The following is a 24,602-nucleotide window of genomic DNA, read 5'->3' on the forward strand; positions in this document are numbered from 1 at the left end:
TGTGTGACTGGTGAGGGGTGGGGCCAGCAGGAATGCTGATAATAACAGTAATAATAATCATAATTGTGGTTTTTGCTATGTTCCCAGAACTATACTAAGCACTGGGTTAGATAAGAGATAAGCAGGTTGGACAGAGTCCTCCTCCCTCAGGGGGCTCATAGTTTATAGCTGGCAACTGAGAAGCAGCATGGTCTAGTGGATAGAGCACAGGCCTGGGAGCAGAAGGACTTAAGTTCTAATCCTGGCTCTGCCACTTGTCTGCTGTGTGACTCAGGCAAGTTGCTTCACTTCTCTGGGCCCCAGTGGGGATTAAGACTGGGAGCCTCATGTGGGACTGGGACTGTGTCCAACATGATTAGCTTAGAACAGTGCCTGGCACCTAGTAAGTGTTTAACATATACCATAAAAAAAAAGACTGGATGTGTACCTCGGGCTGGGAAGCCAAGGGCAGACCAATAGACCTCTCGATCATGGGGACAAATGAACCCAAATGAGCTGGGCCATCCCTGCAAACCTGGATGATCTCCCTCTTTTCCCCATCCATCCCGACCCAGTTCCTCACACCCCATGCCCAACACAGGCCATCAGCTTTCCGATCCCTCTGGGCTCTTTCTGACCAAAAATCTGTTTCCCTGGAAAGAGGAATTCTTACAGGTACCGTTTGCCAAGGCTTTGTTTTCTTTTCTTCGTCTGGCTCGCTCTCTCGCATCCTGCTCTAGAACTGCCAGGACTGCATCTAGCAACACAAGACACGGCAGTGGTTTACACACTGAAAAAAAACACCCTGACAAACAATTGCTCTTTTAGCTCAAACTGTGAAAAGAAGTTTCCAAGACTGGATTTCCATGCACGTACACACATACACACACACACACACACACACACACAAACGCATGCACCCCCTAATCCTGAAGTAACAAAGATGACATTTTCCTAATTTGACATTAGACGGGAATGCATGTGCGATGTATTATTAAACGTGACGGCTGTGACTGGATGTCAGATCTGAATTCTGCTTTTTGAAGCGCTGTCGTTCTTTTGGAGAGAGACGTTTTTCTCTCTAGAATAATAAACCCATGGGTGAGTGAGGCCTGCGCCCAGCTCAGCAAGGTGCTGGGAGTGTCGGGCTTCATTACCCAGGCACAGGGATCACCTGGGCAGGGCTGGGGAGCTTCTGCCGGGGTGCGTGAGGGGCGAGGGGGAAGAAGTCTAGCGAGAGGACTGGAGGTGGTGCCAGCTAGAGTTCCTGGGCCCACAGGGTGATGGGCCTGGCGTTCCGGGATCGGAAATGGGAAGGCTTACTCGGAGAGGAGAGGGGTCACCCCTACCTGGGTGGGAACTGTCTCCGGTTTGCGGCATCTGTAAGAGAGCAGCAGATGAAGTGAGGAAGCCCAGTTAGCCATCCAGCCCACCCAGCCCACAGTCAGAATGAAGTCAGGCCACTCTTTGGGTGGGAGGAGGCAGGGAAGAGGCTAATTCTCCCCACTAACCCTGGAGGACCACCATGTGGTGGAGAAAGGGGCTGAAAGGTCCCAGCCTTGCAGAGGCATCCAGGGCCTCTCACCTTCGGGCTGGGAAGGAAGTGAGCACTCCACTCCCCTGGCCAGAGGGAGGAGCCGCCCATCTGCTCCAACCAGCCCTCAGTGCCCCTGGGTGTCAAACAACCTTCACCTCCCCAGGCCTTTGAGCATGGCCAGTTCCTGGCAGCCAGGGAGACTGGGCTCAGTCTCTCAGGATCCCTCAGCTCTGTGGGGCTTTTGGAAGCATTTTGGGACCTTTTGGGAGCAACCCATTCCTTTCTTCTCCCCCTGGGGGCCAGTCAATCCCACCCAGAGCAGGAACCTGCGTGGGGGCCGACTGGGGGGCCTTCGGGTGGTTGATTGTCGTGCGGTTCAGGACGACCCTGCAGCCGTCACATTCCTCGGAGTCCGGCGCGGCCTGCTGCAGCCGCTGTAACCGCTGCTCCGTCGCCGAGATGGCTTTCTCTCGTTCGGCCGGATCCTCGGCATTCAGGCCTTGTATCAGGTTGGCTAATGGGAGAGCAGGCAGGCGACGTGAGGTCACCAGGTGGACCTGGGGGGTCAGGGAAGGGCTCTAAAGGGAGGGGAGAACTTGGGCTGGCCCAATCAATCAACTGAATTTAAGTACTATACTAAATGCTCAGGAGGTAATGATAATAATAATAATAGTAATAATAATAATAACGGTATTTGCTAAGCACTTACTATGTGCCAGGCACTGTACTAAGTGCTGGGATGGATACAAGCAAATGGAGTTGGACCCACTCCCTGTCTTATGTAGGGCTCACAGTTTCAATCCCCATTTTACAGATAACTGAGACAGAGAAGTGAAGTGACTTACCCAAGGTCACATAGCCGACAAGTGGCAGAGCCGGGATTAGAACCCATGACTTTCTGACCCGCCCCCAGGCCCATGTTCTAAACTCTATGCTTGGGAGACATGTCACCCATTCACAGGCTGGGGAAATCCAGCCCTGGGAAGGCCAGAAGCCAGGAATGAGTGAAGACGGAAGGCAGGAGCCCTGAAGGACAGAGAGCTGATAGGGAATGGTTTAATAGTCCCCAGTCTCTGAGCAGTGGAGATCAGCCTCTCTCTGGCTGTGTGGAGGCAAAGCAAGAAAGATTCAGGTATGATGTAAAGAAGCACTTCCCAACAGGGAGGGTGACTAACCCTGGCCTGGGACTCGTGAGGAGCTTGGGGACGTTTCATAGCTGGAGAGTTTTAAGGCCGGATCACGTCTGCCTGTAGGAGTGGGCTTTGGGACAGGATCAGCTACATGGTTGTTCTGGAGGCCTCTGCTGGCCGGGGATGGAGGGATAGCTTAACTTTGGGGCTTCTAGGGTGGACCCTCTGCTGGAAAGAGAGAGAGAGAGAGAGAGAGAGAGAGAGAGAGAGAGAGAGAGAGAGAGTGTGTGTGTGTGTGTGTGTGTGTGTGTGTGTGTGTGTGTGTGTGTGTTGGGCATGGGGAGGGTTGGCCTTGAAGGAACAGCACCGAGAGGCCAAGGAGAAACCAGTCCCTCACTAAGTAGTGAGGGGTGATGGCAGGAATTTCCAGGAGGCAGAAGTTCCTTCTGGGAGAGTCAAACCCGAGCAAGTTTGGAGCGGTAGAAATTAAACCTGGAGTCCAGGGAGGAGGAGATTGTCAGCTCCTTAATAATAATATTAATAACAGAGTTTTTTAAGTGCTTACTATGTGCCAGGCACTGTACTAGATACTGGGTTGGACACAGTCTACATGGGGCTCAAAGTCTTATTCTCCATTTTACAAATGAGGTAACTGAGGTGCAGAGAAGTGAAGTGATTTACCCATAGATACGCAGCAGACAAGTGGCACAGCTGGGATTAGAATCCAGGTCCTTCTGACTCCCAGGCCCGGATTCTAACAACTGGACCACGCTTGAGGGCAGGGATAGGGTCTACTGGTACTGTATTATATCGTACTCTCCCAAGCGCTTCATACACTGCTCAGCACATAGTAGGCACTCAATAAATACTGCTGATCGATCGATCGATTGAGGAGGAAGGTGGAAAGAGAACAGGGAGAGGGCTGTCGGCTGGCAAGTGCTGGCCGAAGCCTAGTGTTTCTCCTTCACCTCTCTGTTAAATTCGCGGCCATTTTTCTTAGAGCTATCAACCTGCCACACGGCCCAGGAAGTCACTCTGAGTAATAACTGCCTCCAAGCCCCCGAAATACTGGTCTCTGTGTATTTCTGATTTACCGCTACTTACTGATTTCATCCACATTCTGGAGGAATTTCTGCAAATCTCGCTCCTCCGCCATCGCAGAGGCAGCCGATTCCCTGAGGGGGCTGGGAGCAAGCGGGGGAAATTAATAACAATGAAGCCCTAAACGGAATCTGTCAGGCTTATTAGCTCGGAAATCGGAGACGGGCCCTGCGATTCCTGGAGCGCCCCCCGCCATCAACCCCCATCCTGCTCGTGGTTCCAAAGGCTTTCTGTCAGCTTTAAAGCACTCAATCACCGTGCCCCCTCCTATCTCACCTCACTGATTTCCTACTACAACCCAACATGCTCATTTTGCTACTCACTGAGCCTCTATCTCATCTATCTGGCCGCTGCCCCTCGCCCACATCCTCCCTCCCTCCCCCTTCAGATCTCACAGACCATCACTCTCCCCACCTTCAAAGCCTTATTGAGGTCACATCTCCTCCAAGAGGCCTTCACCGACTGAAGCCCTCATTTCCCCTACTTCCTCTTCTTTCTGTGTCATCCTTACACTTGGATTTGTTCCCTTTATTCACACCACCCTCAGCCCCACAGCACTTATAGACATAGCCATAATTTATATATTTATGTCTGCCTCCCGCTCTGGACTGTAAATTTCTTGTGAGCAGGGAAAGTATTTAGCCACTCTGCTCTATTGTATTCTCCCAAGTTCTCAGTACAGTGCTCTGCACTTAATAAGCCCTCAATAAATATGATTGATTTATTGATTGAGAAGCTGGGGAGAGGACCGGCTCCTTTTGACTCAGCGAGATGGACTCTTCCAGGTACCCACCCCATCCTGGTCTGGGGAAGCTAAAAGCAGCATGGGGGTTGAGGTCAGTGAGCAGAGGAGAGGACGGAGGGTGGGGAGGGGCCGACTCTTGGGTTGTCCCCTCCACCCCACTGCCGACTGAGGATACCAAAGGCTGAGGGAGCAGGAGGAGGTGCCCGGGGCTGGGGCCGATCTGCCCAGAGATGATGGTGCTTGTCAGAATCTCCCAACTTGGCAAGGGTGGGGATGGGTGAAGATGGTTTAGGGGAGACTGCCTCTGCCTCAAGCGTCCGGTGCCTGCTGAGAGTCCAGCTGATGGCCAGGTGGATCTGGAACAGAGTGGGGAAGGAGCCTCATCTTCTTCTTTGGGCCCCAGGGTGCCGACGACTCCCCTCACCAACGTGCCGGCCACAAAGCTCCACGTGGTCAACTGAGTTTCTTTGAGTGAGCAGGTCTTGGGGGGACACCCGAGTCCAGGCACCAGTGAACCTCACAGCTGAGAGAGGCCTCAGAAACCACCTGGCCCAGTCTCCCGGCTCTGGGCAGGGAGGGACGGAGCTCACCAGAGTGGTAGGGGTCAGCTCTTGGTTCAGAAGTGCCCAGGGATGGAGATCCCTTGATTTATCTGAAGCCACCACCAGAGAGGGCCCCCACTAGGCTCTCACAGAATAAGGGTGAAGGGGTTCTGGAAGTCCCCCCCAGCCCTGTTGAATTTATCCCCCTCCCCAGTGGGCATGACCCTGACTCCACACCCAGGCTACCTTCCCAGAAACCCCAAGGCAACAATTTAGTGAGGGGAAGCATGGGTGCTGCAAGTGACTGGGCTCCCCCGCACTCCACATTTGGAGCCCGGGGCCCAAGCTGCTGCTTCTCAAGGCCCTCGATCAACACAAGCCCGAGGTCTGACCACCCCCACTGGGGCACCACAGGGAAGCCTACAGTCTAGGAGACCCCAGCCCTATTGTCCTCGGTGGAGCTCAAAACCTAATGCCCTGCTGAGACCAGAAGGGGCAGCCCCCACGCCCCCTCTTCAGATGACATTGCACCTTGTGAAACAGTTGAAAACCTGAGACAACGCACCGGTGGGGACCTTCAGCTCGGCAGGGAAAAAGGCGCTTGCCCTTTCTACTGCTTTGAAGTCTCTTCCCCTGTTGGTACAGCTGCAGCCTTGGAAGCTTATCAGCATTTTTTCTGGAGAATTACATTCTTTCTTTGTCAATTCTCAGATGGCAGGGATTGGATTGGTGATGGTTTTCACTGTGTTTTGCCGGAGTTTCCCAGGCAACTCCTTTGCCTTTTCCCATGCGCTCGCTTTATTTAAAAAACTTGTATTTAAGTGCTTAGTATGAGCCAGGTACTGTACTAAGCACTGGATAGATACAAGCTAATCAAATTGGACACAGTCCATTTCCCACGTGGGGCTCACAGTTTCAATCCCCATTTTACTGACGAGGGAAGTGAGGCACAGAGAAAAGTGAAATGTCTTGACCAAGGTCATACAGCAATGGCCAAGATGGGGTTAGAAACCACGACCTCTGACTCCGAGGCCCATGCTCTATCCACTTGGCCATGCAGTTTCTACAGGTTTTTCCACCTTTAGTCAGTTTGTCCAGTGTCCCATGAGGCTGGCACCCTCTCTAATGGGCGGAGACCTGGCCAGACTGTCCAGGCTGGGTGCTCAGGGGAGGGGGCAGGTGAGTCAGGTGAGTCAGTCAGTCAATCATATTTATTGTGAGTTTACTGTGTGCAAAGCTCCATACTTAGCACTTGGGAGAGTACAATATAACAATATAACGGTCACATTCCCTGTCCGCATGTCCAGGGCTGGTCAAGGCATGGGTGACCCTGCAAACCAAGGTCCCCGAGCATCACCCTGGGAGAAAGCTGCTACCCTCGAAGGCAGTTGGCTGGGGTACGAGCACACCCCTACCTGGGAGCTCAGGACACGTGACTAGGGGCCACTAACCTTCTCACTGTACCTCCATCTCATCTACCTCGCTGCTGACCTCTTGCCCACATCCTGCCTCTGGCCTGGAACGCCCTCCCTCCTCACATCCGTCAGACAATGACTCTCCCCCGGCTTCAACTCCTTATTGAAGGCCCATCTCCTCCAAGAGGCCTTCCCAGACTAAGCCTCACTTTTCCTCATCTCCCACTTCCTCTGCATCGCCCTGACTTGCTCCCTTTATTCATCCCCCTCCCAACCTCCCGGCACAAAAGTCCATATCCGTCATTTATTTATTGACATTAATGTCTGTCTCCCCCTCTAGACCATAAGCACGTTGTGGGCAGGGAATGTTGTTGTCCTCTCCCAAGCGCTTAGTATAGTGCTGTGCGTCACATAAGCTCTCAGTAAATACGACCGATGGACTGACTGACAGGGAAGCTCGCCTTTAAGCAGCGCGTTAACGGCCTAAGCAGCGGTTGCCATGGCAACCACGCGGTGTTGGTGAGACCGGGTTCCCTCCCCGGCCCCGGGTTCTTGCCCATCCCTGCGGCTGCTCGGCCCCCCCTCCCTGGGCCGGACAGGACTGGACCGGACCGGATCGGACCGGATCGGACGGGACCGGACCGGGGTCCGCGGAGACACTGACCTGATGTGACCGCAGCTCGGACCCGGAATGGCGACCGAGGGTGGAGCCAGCGGGGAGGGGCGGGGCCTGGCTGCCGCCAGCCCAAATATGCACCAATCCCCGAGACCAAGGCGCGAAATAATAATTATTATTATTATTATTATGGTATCGGTTCAGTGCTTACTATGTGCCAAGGACTCTACTAAGCGCTGGGATGGATACAAGCAAAATGGGTCGGACACAGCCCCTTGTCCCACGGGGGGCTCACAATCTCAATCCCCATTTTACAGATGAGGAAACTGAGGCACAGAGAAGTTAAGCTTCTCGCCCCAGGTCACGCAACAGACAAGTGGCACAGCTTGGCTTAGAACCCATGACCTTCTGATGCCCAGGCCCGGCCTCTATCCACCTCGCCATGTTGCTTCTAGAATTTACCATGTGCCAGGACTGTGAGCCAGTTTGTTGGCCAGGGATTGTCTCTATCTGTTGCCGAATTGTACATTCCAAGCACTTAGTACAGTGCTCTGCACACAGTACGTGCTCAATAAATACGATTGAATGTACTAAGCACTGGGGTGGATACAAGCAAATCAGGTTGGCCGCAGTCCCTGTCCCACGTGGGACTCAGAGTCTTAATCCCTGTTTCACAGATGAGGTAACTGAGGCCCAGAGAAGTGAAATGACTTACGCAAGGTCACACGGCAGATAGGTGGCAGAGCTGAAATTAGAACCCACGTCTTTCTGACTCCCAGGCCCATGGTCTATCCACTCTGCCAGGAGAGAGATCAGAGAGGGAGATCCAGAGACCAGAGGGATCCGATCTCTGTGCTTCCTCCCGGGCCTGGTGGCTCCGAGGCTCTTTAGAGACAGGTCCGGAGATGGGAGAGAAGCTTTACAAGGGCTTGAGTCAGCCTCATAGGCCCGCTAGCCAGATCGAAATGAGGCAGCAGAGGAGGGAGGGAAATGGTGAGGGAACTCATTCAATCGTTCGTACCTTCATTCGATCTTATATATTGAGCACTTACTCTGTGCAAAACACTGTACTAAGTGCTTGGGAGGGTACAATTCTAGAGAAGCAGCGTGGCTCAGTGGAAAGAGCCCGGGCTTGGGAGTCACAGGTCAGGGGTTCGAATCCCTGCTCTGCCACTTGTCAGCTGTGTAACTATGGGCAAGTCACTTAACTTCTCTGGGCCTCAGTGACCTCATCTGTAAAATGGGGATTAACTGTGTGCCTCACGTGGGACAACCCATTACCCTGTATCTACCCCAGCGCTTAGAACAGTGTAAGCACATAGTAAGCGCTTAACAGATACCAACATTATTATTATTATTATTACATTACAACAATAAACAGACACATTCCCTGCCCACAGGAGCTTACACTCCCAAGGGGGAGACAGACATTAATATGCATAAAGAAATGACAGATATGTATATAAGTGCTGTGGGACTGGGAGGAGGGGATGAATAAAGAGAGCAAATCAGGATGACGCCTAAGGGAGTGGGAGAAGAGGGGCTTCTTCCCAGGAAGAGGGGCCACGGGAGAACCAAGGCGACAGCCCGAAAGATCTTCACCTTGTTTCTGCTAAATAACCAGTCCGGAGGGTCCTTGGCTTCTGGGCATAGGCCAGTTCATCCAGGTCCCAGCCCCTGACTTCTAGGCAAAGGCCAATTCATCCAGGCCCTTTTCTACCAGGAAGTCCTCCCGGGTGTCTCGCCTCAGTCACTCTTGCTGCAGGCTTAATCCCCCCAGTCCAGTCCTAGCCCGCAGGCCATTGATAGAGCGGGGCTGCCCCCCGGTGGCCGGCGCAGTCACTGCACCTCCCTGAGAGAACGGCGCTGCCCCCTGCTGGCCAACGCTCTCTTTCTCTCCTTTCTCTCTCTCATAATAATAATAATAAGGTTGGTATTTGTTAAGCGCTTACTAGGTGCCGAGCACTGTTCTAAGCGCTGGGGTAGACACAGGGTAGTCGGGTTGTCCCACGTGAGGCGCACAGTCTTCATCCCCATTTTACAGATGAGGCCACTGAGGCAAAGAGAAGTTAAGTGACTCGTCCAGAGTCACACAGCTGACAAGTGGCGGAGCCGGAACCCATGACCTCTGACTCCCCAGCCCGTGCTCTTTCCACTGAGCCACGCTGCTTCTCTTAATATTTATAGTATTAGTTGAGCGTTTCCCAAGTGCCAAGCGCTGTTCTAAGCGCTGGGGTAGATACAGGGTAGTCAGGTTGGCCCATGTGGGGCTCACACTTTTAAATCCCCATCTTACAGACGAGGTAACTGAGGCACTGAGAAGTTAAGTGATTTGCCCAAGGTCACCCAGAAGACGGACATGGCAGATCCGGATTAGAACCCACGTCCTGTGACTCCAAGCCCGTGCTCTTTCCACTAAGCCACACTGCCCACCCCCCCACCCCGACCAACTGTATTTATCAAGAGCTTAGTGCGTCCAGAGCACTGTACCAAGTGCTTGGGAGAATTCAGCTGAGTTCTTAGACATATTTCCTGCCCTGAACGAGCTCACTCTCCCTCTCTCTCTTTCCCATCCCCACTTTAAAAGCCACCTTCTCCAGGAGGGATTTTTAAAGTGGTACTGGAAAAGCGTTTACTATGTACCAGGCATTGAACTGAGCACTGGAGTAGATACAAGATAATCAGGTTGGACACAGTCCCTGTCCCACAAGGGGCTCACAGTCTAAATCCCCATTTAACAGATGAGGTAACTGAGGCAGAGAAATGAAGTGACTTGCCCAGGTCCTCTGACTCTCAGACCCATGGCCTTCCCACTAGGTCATTCTGCTTCGCTGGGATTCCTGATAGATCGGGCAGTCTCTCCCTTAGCATGTCCTTCTCCCTCCACCGACCCTTCTTCCTGCCATTTTGTCCATGCGGGAGACCCAGCAGGTGGTCTTACCCAGGCATCTTGTCCGCTGTGTGATCTTGAGCAAGTCACTTCACTTCTCTGTGGTTCGGTTATCTCATCTGTAAAATAGGGATTAAGAGTGAGCCCCATGAGGGACAGGCACTGTGTCCAACCTCAATTTCTTGTACCCACTCTGGCCCGGCACATACTAAATGCTTAACAAATATCATAGTTATTATCAGTCTTCTGCACACAGTAACCGCTCAATAAGTACGATTGAATGAATGAATGAATGGGCACTTATGTACATATTTGTAATGTATTTATTTATATTAATGTCTGTCTCCCCCTCTAGACTATAAACGGGTTGTGGGCAGGGAATGTGTCTGTTTATTGTTATATTGTACTCTCCTAAGTGCTTAGTAAAGTGTTCTGCATACAGGAAGTGCTCAATAAATATGATTGAATGAATGAGTAAATGAATGAATCATTATTATTATTACTATCTCCTGCTTGTTGCCAGCTGGAGAGGTGAGCAGTCCAAAGGGTTGATAGAAATGTCAGCCTTGTTGCCCAGTCTGGCTGAGTGAACAGGCAGAGACTCCCAAGTCCAGAAGTGCATTATCCTCATCAATGGTATTTATTGAGCACTTACCTTGTGCAGAGCACTGAACTAAGCACTTGGGAGAGTACAATACCATAAAAATAGAAGCGGGAAGAATACAAGCGTGCAGAGTAGGAGCAGGCCAGTCACAAACACACAACCAAGCAGAAACCTGGGGTTGCAGGCCAATTTATTTTTCTTAGCGGTATTTGTTAAGAGCTTATTATGTCCCCAGGTACTGTACTAAACACAAGGGTAGTTACGAAGGCGCTCCCCCCTCTGGCCAGTGGGGGGCGCTCGCAGCCCACACAATGATCCGCGTTTCTGCTCCAGCTCACATCTCCCTCTTGGTGAGGATAACGGCATTCGTTAAGGGCTTAATCCGGGCTAAGCACTGTCCTAAACGCTGGAGCAAATCAGGTTGGACACAGTCCCTTTCCCACATGCATTCAACTCATTCATTCAATCGTATTTATTGAGCGCTTACTGTGCGCAAAGCACTGTACTAAGGCCACATGGGACTCTTCGTCTTAATCCCCGTTTTACGGATATGGTAACTGAGGCACAGAGAAGTGAAGTGACTTGCCCAAGGCCACACAGAAGACATGTGGCAGAGCCGGAATTAGAACCCGTGACCTTCTATTTCCCAGACCTGTGCTCTGCTGCTTCTCTTCCCAGGCTTCTGCCCTCTTGGGGTCTCTCCGCTAACCCAGGGTAGGGGTAGAGGGACAACAGGGAGGCATTTTGGGCAGGTTAGGGTGTGGGGAACCTAATGGGCTCCAGGGTCAGATCCACCCTGCCCCTCCTCAGCTCTAGGCCTGAGAAGGCTCCCAGCTCCCACCAGCTGGCCAGGCTCTACTGAGGAATCATCAGCCCTGGATGATTCCCTGTATTTTTTGAAAATGGTATTTGTTAAGCCTTTACTGTGTGTCAACACTGTTCTAAGCACTGGGGTAGATATAAGTTAATTGGGTCAGACACAGCCCCTGTCCACATGAGGCTCACATTCTAAATAGGAGGGAAAGTACTGAATCCCCATTTTTAGGAAACCGGGGCACAGAGAAGTTAAGTGACTTGCCCAAGTCACACAGCAAGCAAGTGGCAGAGCTGGGATTAGAAACCAGGTCCTCTCACTCCCAGGCCTGGGCTTTTTCCACTAGGCCATGGTGCTTGTCTATGTCTCTCTCCCACCCCCTGCACCTTCCCACCCCATCTTCCTGGTTCCCGGCACTCAGTCTTGCGCTCAGCTTCTGAGAGGCTCCCCTAACTCAGCCACCCCAACCAACAGCTGCTTCCCAGCAACCCTGGTTTCTTCAGAGGACAGAGGACAACCAATTAATCAATGTTATTTACTGAGTGTTTACTGCTTGCGGAGCACTGTACTAAGCTCTTGGGAGACTACAATACAGCGGAGTTGGTACACATGTTCCCTGCCCACAAGAAATTTTCAGCCTAGTGGGGGAGAATCTGACCACAGGCTGAATCTAAACCATTTCAGTCACACATTGGACCTAGGCTGCCCACCATGCTTCCTGCCCCATGCCCATAAAAACTCACTTCTGACCTGACCCAGCCAGAAGGGGCACATTCAGGGTCGAGTTAGGGGCCATGGGTGCTGACGGGGGAAGTCACTCAAGCAATCAAATTATTAAGCACTTTTGCAGAGAATGGTTCCAAGCGCTTGGGAGAGTACAATATAACAATATAATGGACACATTCCCTTCCCACAATGAGTTTATAGTCTAGAGAAGCAGCATAGCTTAGTGGAAAGAGCATGAGCTTGGGAGTCAGAGGATGTGGGTTCTAATCCCAGCCCTGCCACCTGACTGCTCTATGACCTTGAGCAAATCACTTAACTTTTCTGTGCCTCAGTTCCTCATCTGTAAAATAGGGATAAAAAGTGTGAGCCCCACATGGGACAACCTGATTACCCCAGCACTTAGAAGAGTGTTTGGCACAGAGTAAATACTTAACAAATACCATTATTATTATTATTATTAGAGGGGGAGGCAGACATTAATATAAATTAGAGGTAGGTACATAAGTGCTGGGGATGGGGGAATGCATAAAAGCAACAGGTTTCTCAGTCCCCTCATCTATAAAATGGGGATTAAGATTCTGAGCCCCATGTGGGACAGGGACTGTGTCCAACTTGATTATCTTGTATTTACCCCAACGTTTAGTACAGTGCCTGGCATAGAGTAAGTGGTTAACAAACAATTATTATCATTATTATTCTAGCAAGTCAGGGTGATAGAAGGGAACCGAAAATACAGAAAAGAGAGTTTAGTGTGATAGAAGTGAACTGAAAATATGGAAAAGAGAGCTTAGTCAGGGAAGGCCTCTTGGAGGACAGGTGCCTTCATTAAGGCCTTGAAGGGCAGCACAGCTGGAAATGTCAACATACCACTGTGTAGAAACCCCCCTTTTCCCCAGCAGTACGGGGGAACAGGCGAGTCGGGGCCCAGAACTGGGTGGAAGTCAAACCAGACTCCTGCAAGAGAACAACCAATCAATCAGAATTTACTGAACACTAACTGTGTGCAGAGCTCTGTATTAAGAGCCTGATAAAGCCCAATCCAGTTGGTAGACATCATCCCTGCCATCAGGGAGCTTCCAGGAATCTACTGTGTACGGACCCCCGGATTAAACGCTTGGGAGAATACAATAGAGCTAGGAGACACAGTTCCCACCCTTGAGGGGCTATCTACTTGAGGAGACAGACCTAAAATAAGTTAGTCCAAAGAAAGAAGGAAAAGTGAATATGTATGGGAATGACAGCTAAAAGAAGCGTTTGGATAGGCCGGAAGTGCTACAGGGGTCTTGAAAGGAATCGAGTGCTTAGGTAGCAGGGAATTGCTGGAATGATATTTGAGGAGAAATAGGGTGAGGAAAGATTAATCTGGGAAGGCCTCCTGGAGAAAATGGGCTTTCAGAAGGGTTTTGAAGATGGGGAGAGTGGAGGACTGTGGGACATGAGGAAATATGTCTGCTAACTCCCTTGTATTGCACTCTCCCAAGCTCTTAGTACACTGCTCTATACAAAAGGACTCAATAAATACCACTGATTAACTGATTGATTGTGGGAGTTCGAGGCAGGAAATCACAAAAATGACTCCCTCCACCGGCTTCTCCACTCTCCCAGCCAGCCAAGACACGGACTTGGAAGCAAAGAACCCAGAAGAAGACAGTGGGTTTTTTTTTTTTAATTTTTATTGAACACAAGTATTCTGACAGAATGCAAAGTCAAAATTCTCCGTTAGTACTCAGTATTTACACCGGCGAGAATGGAGAAGGGCGGTTTCGATGATTCGCTTGGTAAAAAGTTTCCTAACAAGAGAGAAGGCCCCAGGTACCGGAACGCTGGACAGGGGTGCATTAATGGAGGGCCTGACAACCGCTATCCAAACAGCCTAGAGCCAAAGTCTGGGATGTGGAAGGGTGGGAAGGCTCCAGAGGAAAGAAGAAAGGTCGGCTCACCCCCCTCGCTCCCTCAGTGACGGGTGGCGAGGGGCTCTGGGCGGGCGGGACCATGGTAGGACGGGCACGAGTACGAGTACATAAGTAGGGCACGTACACACATGAACATTCTTGTTGGAACTGGGTCGGAGCCAGGCCCCTCTTTTCCAAGGATTCAGAAGAAAAATGGAGATTGAGCTACCGCGTTTCCGGAAGGGCGGAACACCAACAGCAAAATGACTCGGCTGGGTTTCCCCCCTCCTCCTCTGGCGGAAGGAGAAGCAGGAGAAAGACCGGGGAGCCGAGGTTGGGGGGAGCCACACACCGTGGAGGTGGGGATGGATGGGACGCAGCATGTTCACACGGCCCGGGTTGGGGGCTGCGCTTCAGGGGGGCTCCTGCTCGGATGCCCCGCCTGGCCTTCACATGCCACAGGTGGCCATGTTCCTGGCTTGTATGGCCTGTGAGGTGGGTGGGATCAGCCCTCCCTGGCGGGTAGTGCCCAGCTGGGCACGTGGGGCAGAGGTGAGCGGCCGAGGGGCCCAGGCCACCGGCACCCCGCACCGAGGCCCGGGTGGCTCCACCCACCCAACCTGCCTGGTCTCTATCATTCAAAAGTGACCAGGACCGGCCATCACCACAATCAACCTGGGTGCTCTCGCCCCCCGGGTCCTCCCTGCCTAGCGGGGCCTGGGCAACCAAGCCCAGACAGTGTCTTCCTTCCCTGCTCTCTCCCTCCAGGCAGGACTGCATGCCAGAATTTCTTCCCTTTCCTTAGCTTGCTGGGCTATTGTTACTATATTTTTCTTCACCGAAAGACTTTCTGGTCCTCTTAAAGAGCTATCTTGTTCCCGAATAATTTTCTGAACTAATTTGCTACACCTTCCACAACCCAACTATGCTGAAGTTTTATTTCAATACTATGACAAAAAACACGTTTCACACTAAAATAGTCACGCATCCACAGTGCACAAGCTTGCATTTCTAAAGTAGAATGAGGAAAAAAAGGAAAACTTTCTATACAAAAGGTTGCTCTTTCCCGCCGCCCTCCCCTCCCCCCATTTCCCCACCCCCACTTTGAGTTGCTGCTTTCCCCACTCGGTCCCCCCGCCCCCCCCCCCAGCCCCACCATCCAGGAGAGTTGTGTTGTGACTTTACACAGAAGTGGTCACCGTGCCACTTTACCCTACAGACTGCCAAAAAAAAAAAAAGAGAGAGAGACACCAATTCCCCAAAACACACACTCTTCCGCTCCGATTGAGATTTCTGGGTCAGGAAGAGCTTTGGGGGTCTAGTTTCCCCTGTCTTTTTGAAAGGGAAGAAAGGGTCAAGTCAAACGTGGGTTGTTCGCCTGGGCCCACGGAACCACACCTCATTTCGGTCAGGAGAGCCCAGGAGTGCCCGGGGGTTGAGGGGAGGAGGGGGTCTCGGTCTTGCCTGCCTCCCCAAATCAGAAGGATAAAGAAAATGAAACAATAAAAAAATCAGGAGGGGAGCAGTCCCCAGAAACATCCACACTGGAAAAACCTCCCTGGAGAAGGGAGCAGGCAAGGATCCCGACCCCCAACTCCCTCCTCCCCTGAGGGAGCCGGACGGTCAGCCCAGGAACATCGGAACCTGGACGATCAGCCCAGGAACACCAGAAACCGATGTTGACAAAGAAAGGAACAAAAACCGAGCCAAATTGGGGAAAAAAATCCACCCCAATCCAGGTCCTGCAAACTCAAATCTCTAACCCCACCCCTCGACCACCACCAAAGCTGCAGTTTGTCATCGGTGCCCTCCAACAACAGGAGGCTACGTGGGAACTGAACTCAGCTAGAAAGGGCGACACGCTTTGCATACTGGACAAATACAGAGTGAACAGAAATTATAACTTATCTATGAGACTTTACATAGTTCAAACTCGACTGAAAAGTATAAAAATAAAGTGTGGACTTTGTTCACTCGGTGGCTAGTTTGTACTTCTGGACTCTGGTCTGTGCAAACCTGGGGAAGTTGTTTGGGGGTAGGCCTGATCTGCTGACCCTTCCACCCAGCTTGGTCCCAGTGCACCCTACCTCCCTCTCACTGGCTAGTTTTGGTTTTTTCTTTTTTTTTTATTCCTTAACCAAATGGTCTCGGGGAACAGAGTATTCTGAATTTGGGTGGGTGCTGACCCTTTCTGTTTTAGTTTTCTTCAAAGCTAGTGTATCACAGATGGACCCTTTCTACAGACATACAAAAAGAACTCCCATGGCTGGCTGGTCTGTCTGCTTTTGTTTTTGGGAAAAAAAAAAAAGGCAAGAGACACTAGAGCAATGGGGGGTGTGTGTGTGTGTGTGTGTCTGTGTGCACACGCGTGTGTGTGTGCGCGTGCGTGTGTGCATATGCGTGCGTGTGAGCGTGCGAGGTGGGGGAGATGCTCGGTGAAGTTGTTCCGTCGTTTGATCTGATTGCTGCTCATCCCCGTCCCCCATCATGCTTTGCTCTCGTTCGCATTTGTTTGTGTGGCTTCACTGGGGACCGTCTTGACTTCTGCGGGGGCTGGCGGACTTTCGGCCTCCTGGCCCTCCGACTTAGCTTCTACGGGGGCTTTCCTGCGGGAAGAGGCACAGAGACGGACGGTTCAGAGATCTCGGGCCCGGCCCCACCCCACAGCCCGGCCCCGAGTCGTGCCCCGTCTGCCCTCCTTCCCCCAGTTTTCCTGCTGCTCACTGACTCCCAGCTCTGGAATGAGGGGGAGGGGGCTGGGCATACTGCTGCTGGGTTTCACAGAAAGGTTTCAGCTGCCTAAAGCTTTCAGGATGCTTGAGTCTCAGCCCCCAGCGGTGGGTGCCTGCAGAAACACCAGTCCCCCTGGCACCAAGCCCTACCACCATTCTCCGGGGAACCCCGGACATGCAGCGAAGAGGATGGTAGCGCCCTCCTCCCCCACCCGCCTCGACCCAGCCATGAAGGAGACTTTGAAGGGAGGGTGGGTTGGGCTGGGCAGCAGGAGGACAGTTGAAGTGCAGCCCTGAGGGGCAGACAGAGCAACTGAAAATGACATAGCCAATTCCTCCCTATGTCTTGGGGAGGGGGGCAAGAAGTGTGGGGGGCTGGCAGCCTCTGCAATGGGACTGGGATGGAGGCTGGACCTCCCCGGATTTGGGGGGGGGGGTGCTAATTTCTAGGCTCCTGGGGTCTTGGCACTAGAATTTGAGCGAGACAGAGCTGAACTCCTCGGTGGCAGCAGTGGGTCACCAGCATCGCCCCAGGGGCAGCCCAGGCCCGCAGCTCAGTCCCGGCCCCCACCCCTGGACACTGCCACTGACCTTCCCCTCCCCATTCTAACCAGGCAGATAGGAGTAGGAAGGAGGAACGGGCAGGAAAGGGTGACCCGAGGACCTCACTCTCCTCACTCTGGGGTTTCTGGTGGGATCTGGTATCCTGGCTCCGGGCATCCCCGCCTGTCACAGTCCTGACCACTCCCTCCTCCAGGCCTCGGCTGAGCAGCCGCGGGCTTCCTCCAGAGTCTCCCGTGCCCCATCCCTGGGCAGGATCCAACCATGCTTCACCCAGGCCCCGGGAACTGAGCCGGAGGACATCCTCTACCCCTCCGCCCCGCCCTGGGCCCTCCCTGAGCTGGCTAGGGTCCCTAAAGGTAGACTAGGCAAACCCCAAGACTAGTTCAAGGCACATCCAACGAGGAGAGCACAGCACAGCACTAAGGCACGACACAGAACACCACCGGCAGCAGAAGGAAGAGGCCATACTCGGTCTTTGCTGGTGCAGGCGACACAGAGCTGTCTGCGGGGGAAGCGGCAGGCCCGGGGACGGGCCCGCTCGCCCCAGGGGCCGGAGCGGCAGTACCCAGGGCTGCAAAAACATCCTTTGCAAGGTCAATGTCTGGGGTCTTGAAGGTGCCTTCGTCCATTTTAAAGTCCTCGCCCTGGGGGGGGTGCGCGGCGCTGGCCGAGGCGGCCTCGTTCTTCGGGCTGGGGAGGTTCGCCGGGGCGCCAGCCGGGCTCTTCGCGGGGGCGGCCCCCGGGTCCGGGCCTTTGGGGCCGGCCGGCTCCGGTTTGGCCTGCGAGGGCTCGGAGGGGGCGGCCGGGGCCGGCTGGCTCCCCGTGGGAGCCTTGGGGGTCTCCGCCGGGCCGGCCGGGGCGCCGGGGCTGAGGACGGCCCCTGGGGGGGCCGGCACGCCCGAGGGCGGATTGCCAGAGGGGGGCGGCGGCGAGGCCGGGGGGTCGCTGAGGTCCACCAGGGGGGCCACCCTGGGGACCGAGGCGGGAGGCAGCGAGGGGGCCGGGGCCGCGGGGCCCTTGGCCGGGGTGGCGTGGGCGGGCGGCACCGAGTTAGAGTCGGGGAGGGCCACGGCTGGGGGGGCAGTGCTGGAGGTGAGGGTGGTGGTCTCACTGGTGGGGCTGTTCTGAGCAGTGGCAAAGGTTTCGGTGATAGTGTCAGAGTTAGTGGTCACGGTGGTGACAGAAGGTAGCATGTCTTCGCCAGCGGCTGCGGGGTCGGCTGGCAGCCTGTTGGGGGGACAGGAAGTAGAAGAGAAAGAGACATTGAAGCCGGCACCGGACGACAGGGCGGCAGGAGAGGATGGAGACAGACAGACAGATGGACGGACTGGCAGGAACAGACGGCAATGGTGCTTTGACCCATACACGTATACACACACACACACACCAACACACACCACCCACACGAAGCTGAGAAAGCAGCAGTTTCCGGACAGGGAGGAGAACCAAGGAGACGATGGAAAGACAGATACATGGCAGACGGAGGGACGGTCAGCTCCCAACCCAGCCCCTAGGGTTCTTTTTCCCCTCGGTCCAATCCCGGGGTTTGGGGCAGGAGAACCTGGAGGAGGACGAGCCAAGATGGCGGCTCCACTGTCTGGCCCCTGGCTGTGAGGGGAGGAGACGGTAGAGAGGAGGAAGAGGAGGGAGGTAACATGGCCTAGTGGAAAGAGCCTGAGCCTGGGAGTTAGAGGACAAGGGTTCTAATTCCAGCCCCGCCACTTGGCTGTGTGAACTTGGGCCAGTCATTTCACTTGTCTGGGCTTCAGTTTCCTCATCTGTGAAGTAGGGATTCAATATCTGTTCTCCCTCTCACTGAGACTGTGAGCTCCATGTGGGGCAGGGACTGTCCTGATGATCTTCTATCTACCCCAGCATTTAGTATAGTGCTTGGCACGTAATAAGCACTTAACAAATACTGCCTCTTTTAAAAGGGTGCAGCGGTTGCTGCTTGTCACGTCTGCCCTGGGAATGGGTCCGAGGGGTTCACCTCTGCCGCCTTCACCTGAGGAGGAAATCCCGCTGCCCATCGCCCGCTTTCTCCTCCCCTCGCAGCGGCGGAGCTGGGTTACTTCGGCGGAGGCCACAGCCGGCCCGAGACGCCATGGGGCATGTGCCCCATTGGCTCTGCAGCCTGGCTTCCCTTCCACCCGGCGGGCCCCCCCCCATCTTGGAGAGGGTGAGGCGGACTGGATAGACGGGGGGAGCAGAACCGGACCACAGAAGGGCTGGAGGAGAAGGAGGGTCCCTTCCTCCACTGAGCAGAAACTGCTCACCATGGTTGACTTAAAGGCCCTCAATCAGCTGTCTCCTGGCTACCTCACCTTGCTCCTCTCCCACTACAGATCAGCTCACACACTTCACTCCTCTAATGCCAACCTACTCAATGTGCCTCCATCTCATCTCTCTCTGTCGACCCCTTATTCACGCCCTCCCTCCTGCCTGGAACACCTTCCTCCTCATCCGACAGACCACCGCTCTCCTCATCTTCAAAACTCTTCTAACATCACATCTCTTCCAGGATACCTTCCCGGATTAGGCTCTGGCCCTCTCCCCTCGATTTTCCCTCCCCAGGGCCTCTCCCCTAAGCTTTCAGGACTCCCACCCCAAGCACTTATATGCATATCCTTCTGTGCCTCCCATATCTGCTATTTATCTTAACGTTTATCTCCCCCATTAGACCCTAAGCTCCTGGAAGGCAGAAATCGCATCTACCGACTGTACTGTACTTTCCGGAGGGCTTAGTACAGTGTCCTGCACAAAGGAAGTGATCGGTAAACATTACTTAGTGGTTATTGATAAAGGAGGAGCAACCAGTGAGGACCCCTTCCTTCCTCTTCCCCTTCTTCTGTCCTCCTTCCCTCCTCTTCCTCCTTGGTCCTGTCCGAGACCCGCCCTCTCAATGCTCTGCCCCCCAAGTTTGCCCCATGTTCAGAGTGGAAAGTATGGGCCTCCCTCGTATGGCCCCAGATTGATCGGGACTGTCCAGGTTCCTCTTCCAGCTTATAGGTTGGAAACCGACTTGGTTCTTTAGGAAGCCCTCAGAGCCTGGTCTGGGGCTCTGCCTGGATGCATCCTACACAGGTCTGGGGACTGTCTCTGTGACTCCTGACTCAATCTAGCTCCCGCAGCCCACCCAGGAAATGATCCCCGAAACGACTCAGGAAACAGCTGGAAACAACCCAGGAAATGAACTAGGAAACGGTCTCGGAAGCAACCGGAAACAATTTGGGAAATGACCCAGGAGACAAACAATGCAAGCCACTTGTCTGCTGTGTGACCTTGGGCAGGTCATTTCACTTCTCTGGGTCTCAGTTACCTCATCTGTAAAATGGAGACTAAGACTGTGAGCCCCACATGGGAAGTGGACTGTCCCCCACCTGATTAGCTTGTGACTACCCCAGTGCTTAGTACAGTGCCTGGCACACAGTAAGCAATTAAATATCATTCAATAATGACAGTAATAATGAAAATAATAATAACAATAATAATAAAAGCCATCAGAAATCTCGGACCTGAGCCCCACATAGCCTACTCCCCTAGGGACTCTGTCAATTGCTGTCGCCCAGCCCCATCTGTCCTGGGGAGAGGGACAATGAGGACACCAGGGTTCAACCCCCTGCCCTGGAGGCCCTGGTTAACCTTCTTGAGTCAGACCCTGCCCTTGAGCCCCCCTCCCAGAGACCCCCCCCAACCCAAGCCCCAGGAACAGCCAGAATTGGGGGGGGGATCAGAATCTTGGACCCCAGGGCTCCTTAACCCACGGTCTGAGCTGCAGCGGTTTAAATGGCCCTGGGCTGGGTGAGAAGGAGAAGGGAAGACAAGGTGACCTGCTGCCAATGTTGTGCCTGGCCCCCCTGGACCTGCACACTCCCGCTCCAACAACAGCAGGCTCGGCCCCCAACGCTTCTCCCCCTCCATACTCTGGCTTTGCCAACAGCATGCCCAGCCCCTGTGACCTAACCCGCTATGCCCCGAGCCCCCGACATTTTGGCTCTGTCAGCGGGGTGCCCAGCTCCCCTACATTTTGGCTCTGTCAGCATCAGGCCTGGCCCCGATACCCCAAACCCCCACATACTACGGCTTTGTCAGTAGGTAGCCCGGCCCGTGACCTAACCCCGCTACACCCCTGAGCACCCACGTACTCTGGCTCCGTCAGCGGTGTGGTCTCATTTGGCTCCGTGTGTTTCCCACCATCGTGGTTGGGGGTCCGTTCCTCCTCCGTGCGTACCTCCACGATAGGCTCCTTAGATTCATCTTTCCTGTGGAGAGGGGAGCGAGCTGGGGCTTGGGCCGCTCTTGGTTTGTGGGGAGCGGACTCCCTCAGGACTGTGGAGTCCTATCAGGGCTGAGGAATCAGCTCCTTCTGGTCCCCAGCCCTGGTTCCACATCCCGGGCTCTCGTCTTGCCCGGCCAATGGGGAGAGTTGAGGCTTAGGGCTGGCATGGACCATATGATCTCAGCAAGGTCAAGGGAGTCAGCCCTGTGAGAGGCTCTGTTGCTTCTCCTACCTTTAATTTAATTAATGTAAGCGGGATGGCCTAGCGGACAGAGCACAGGTCTGGGAGTCAGAAGGACCTGGGTTCTAATTCCGGCTCCACCACTTGCCTACTGCGGGACCTTCAGAAAGTCACTTCACTTCTCTGGGCCTCAGTTACCTCATCTGCAAAATAGGGACTAAGACTGTGAGTCCCATGTGGGACAGGCCAATCTTGTATCTGTGCCAGTGCTTAATACAGTGCCCAGAACCTAGCAAGCACTTAACAAGTGCCATTAAAAAAAACTAACACTGACTGATGGATCTTGCCCTCTGCCGCTGGGGCAGGGACCTACTTACGAGAATGCGGCTTTGCCCTCCTCCATGTCCTTGCCCTTGGCTCCGGGGCCGGCCTTCCCACACAGGTTGACGGCGATGCACATGAACAGGCCGCACTTGTTCAGGAAGTAGCAGGTGATGTCCACGGCCACCAGCAGCAGGACAAAGACCACCACCAAGATACCCACGATAGCACCAGTGCCCAGGCTGGAGGTGGGGCTGGTGCCAGCTTCAGAGGTCAATCGGGGAGATGGAGTAGAGGAAGTGAGGGAAGAGGGAAGGGAAGGGAGAGAGAACAGCTGGTGGTTAGAAAAGAAGGGAACAGGCTCTCCCCAGCCCTGGGTCCCGTGGCTCCCTCCCAAGAAGCAGTCCTAAAGTGTAGGGACAGCTACACCGGCCTCCCCCTCAACAGCATCCTCTGGGATCTCGTTCCTCAGAGAACGCTCAAACCCATCTCCCCCAGTACCGGCCCAAAAGGCCAACCCATTCCTTGGAGGAGACATCAAGTCCTGAGGAGATATAGCACATCCAGGGGAGAATGGAAAATAGGAGTTAAAACTCCAGGCTACACCACCCCCTAGGCCTTACCCTGGCCCCTGAGAGCCCCCCGCAAAGCGACCTCTGAACCCAGCCCCTGACCATCCACCCATGACACTTCCCTGAATCATCTGGATGATTTGGGAGAGGGCTGAGAGGGAGTCTCGAATTTGTGGTTCTCGAGGGGCCAAGACTCTTCTGTCAGCCAACAGCAGCAGTACCCACCCTGGCACCCCCACCTCCCACTCAACTGGTCTCTACAGACCATTGCAGAGCATTGCCTGCGGGAGCTGTGGCGGATCAGTTGTCCCAGCGGTGTCAGGGCAGGTCCCCAGCAGGGCCCGCCTGAGGCCTTTCTCTGTTGGTTGCTGACCCTGAAATGGGGCTGGGGCTAGGGCACTTCTGGCTCTGGCCCCCACTTACAGCTCCTCTGGGAGCCTGGAGGAGATCCAGCAGGCTGGCCAAGGCTGGGGGTTGGTCATCGCTCTGGGTCCCAGCAGGGGTTGGGAATACTCACCGCCAGCTAATTCCAAGGAAAGCCGCCATGTTCGTGTACACACACATGCACGTGCTCACACGCCCTCTCTCTCTCTCTCTCTCTCTCTCTCTCTCTCTCTCTCTCTCTCTCAGCACTCCCTACCCCACTCTCTGGTTGGGCTTGCGACAGCACAGCCCTCCCAAGCCCCATCTCTCTGGGCTTGCTACCGTCTCCACCTTGGATGGGCAGGGCTGACTGGAGCAGAAGCTGGGCACCTCAGGATCCCGGCCAGGAATGAGCCAGACAGGGAGAGGCTTCAGTCAGAGGCAGTGCCAGACCAAGAGTCTGGGGGAGGCTGGGGGCAGTGTCGGAGAGGGAGGACTCCATCACAGACAGAGGTCTTGCCCTTTCTCTCCTTTGAATTTCCTCTTCTCCCAGAAGTCTCCTGGGCTGATTTTGGCAGCAGGCTCAGAAGGTTCACCAGTTTCATAGAGTCTCTTTAGGAGTCATCCTTTGCCCGAACAGCATGCCCAGCCGTTGCCCCTTTCCTGCCCTCAGGGCCTCCCGCCCACAATCCACACTTTCCACCCATGCCAGCCAGTGGCTTTGTAAAGACCCCCACCATGGTCCACCATCCCCTGGCTGCGGGTCACCAGGCCTTGCTGTTCTCAGGACAGTTCAGCTCACCACCAGCTCATTCTCCCCTACTCCACTTTGGCGTGCCAACCTTCCCCAGGAGGGCCCGGCTTCCCCTTCCCGTCCTCCGGAGTCAGGGGGTTAGGGCAACACTCCCCCAGGCCTCCTCTCTTGCTCAGCTGCAGTCTCTCTTCTGACTCTGAGAAGAGAAGCAGCATAGTCTAGTGGAAGAAACATGGGTCTGGGTTCTAATCCAGGAACTGCCACTTGCCTATGTCCTGGGGCAAATCACTTCACCTTCACTTCTCCATGCCTCAGTTACCTCATCAATAAAATGGGGATTAAAAACTATGAGTCCCATGTGGGAGAGGGATTGTGTCCAACCTGCTTATCTTGTATCTACCTTAGTGCTAAGTACAGTTTCTGGCACGTATTCATTCATTCAACCATATTTACTGAGCACTTACTGTGTGCAGAGCACCATACACTAAGCACCTAGGAGAGTACAATATAATAATAAATAGACACATTCCCTGCCCACAACAAGCACAGTAACAAGCATGCTTAACCAATACCATTAAACAAACTTTGGCTTTCTTAATCTTATCCCTACATAATCATGCTATTTCATTCTATTTAACTGATCTCAAAATCAATCAATGGCATTTCTCGAGTGCTTACTTTGTGCAGAGCACTAAGTGCTTAGGAGAGTACAATATAACAATATTAACAGACACATTCCCGGCCTGCCCGCAACAAAGGGTCCAATGACCTCTCCTAGAAGCTCTCCCATTGACCTGTCGGGTAGCTGAAGCACTCCGGATTTGGCCAGCTTGTTCTCTTATCAC

General features: G+C 53.8%; 2 protein-coding genes across 20 annotated transcripts in view; both read right to left on the reverse strand.

The window, feature by feature from the left end:
• TTC12 (tetratricopeptide repeat domain 12) overlaps nucleotides 1–7,168 on the reverse strand; it is a 29,480-nt gene extending 22,312 nt beyond the window's left edge. For all 4 annotated transcript variants that reach the window (XM_029076019.2, XM_029076016.2, XM_029076018.2 and 1 more), the window contains exons 1-5: nucleotides 7,114–7,168; nucleotides 3,751–3,830; nucleotides 1,843–2,030; nucleotides 1,329–1,359; nucleotides 659–736 (exon numbers count right to left, since the gene is read on the reverse strand). In XM_029076019.2, the coding sequence (XP_028931852.1) occupies nucleotides 659–736; nucleotides 1,329–1,359; nucleotides 1,843–2,030; nucleotides 3,751–3,802 (349 nt within the window). In that variant the 5' untranslated portion in view covers nucleotides 3,803–3,830; nucleotides 7,114–7,168. The remainder of the gene's footprint in view (nucleotides 1–658; nucleotides 737–1,328; nucleotides 1,360–1,842; nucleotides 2,031–3,750; nucleotides 3,831–7,113) is intronic.
• Nucleotides 7,169–16,096: 8,928 nt separating this feature from the next.
• Nucleotides 16,097–24,602, reverse strand: part of NCAM1 (neural cell adhesion molecule 1) — a 280,151-nt gene continuing 271,645 nt past the window's right edge. For 11 of the 16 annotated variants that reach the window (XM_029074361.2, XM_029074362.2, XM_029074360.2 and 8 more), the window contains 4 exons: nucleotides 22,125–22,332; nucleotides 21,433–21,549; nucleotides 17,756–18,514; nucleotides 16,097–16,597 (listed from right to left, as the gene is read on the reverse strand). In XM_029074361.2, the coding sequence (XP_028930194.1) occupies nucleotides 16,477–16,597; nucleotides 17,756–18,514; nucleotides 21,433–21,549; nucleotides 22,125–22,332 (1,205 nt within the window). In that variant the 3' untranslated portion in view covers nucleotides 16,097–16,476. The remainder of the gene's footprint in view (nucleotides 16,598–17,755; nucleotides 18,515–21,432; nucleotides 21,550–22,124; nucleotides 22,333–24,602) is intronic. The other 5 variants (XM_029074376.2, XM_029074375.2, XM_029074374.2 and 2 more) reach the window with 1 other exon arrangement.

This window comes from Ornithorhynchus anatinus, chromosome 11 (genome assembly GCF_004115215.2).
Source record: "Ornithorhynchus anatinus isolate Pmale09 chromosome 11, mOrnAna1.pri.v4, whole genome shotgun sequence".
Taxonomy (NCBI): domain Eukaryota; kingdom Metazoa; phylum Chordata; class Mammalia; order Monotremata; family Ornithorhynchidae; genus Ornithorhynchus; species Ornithorhynchus anatinus.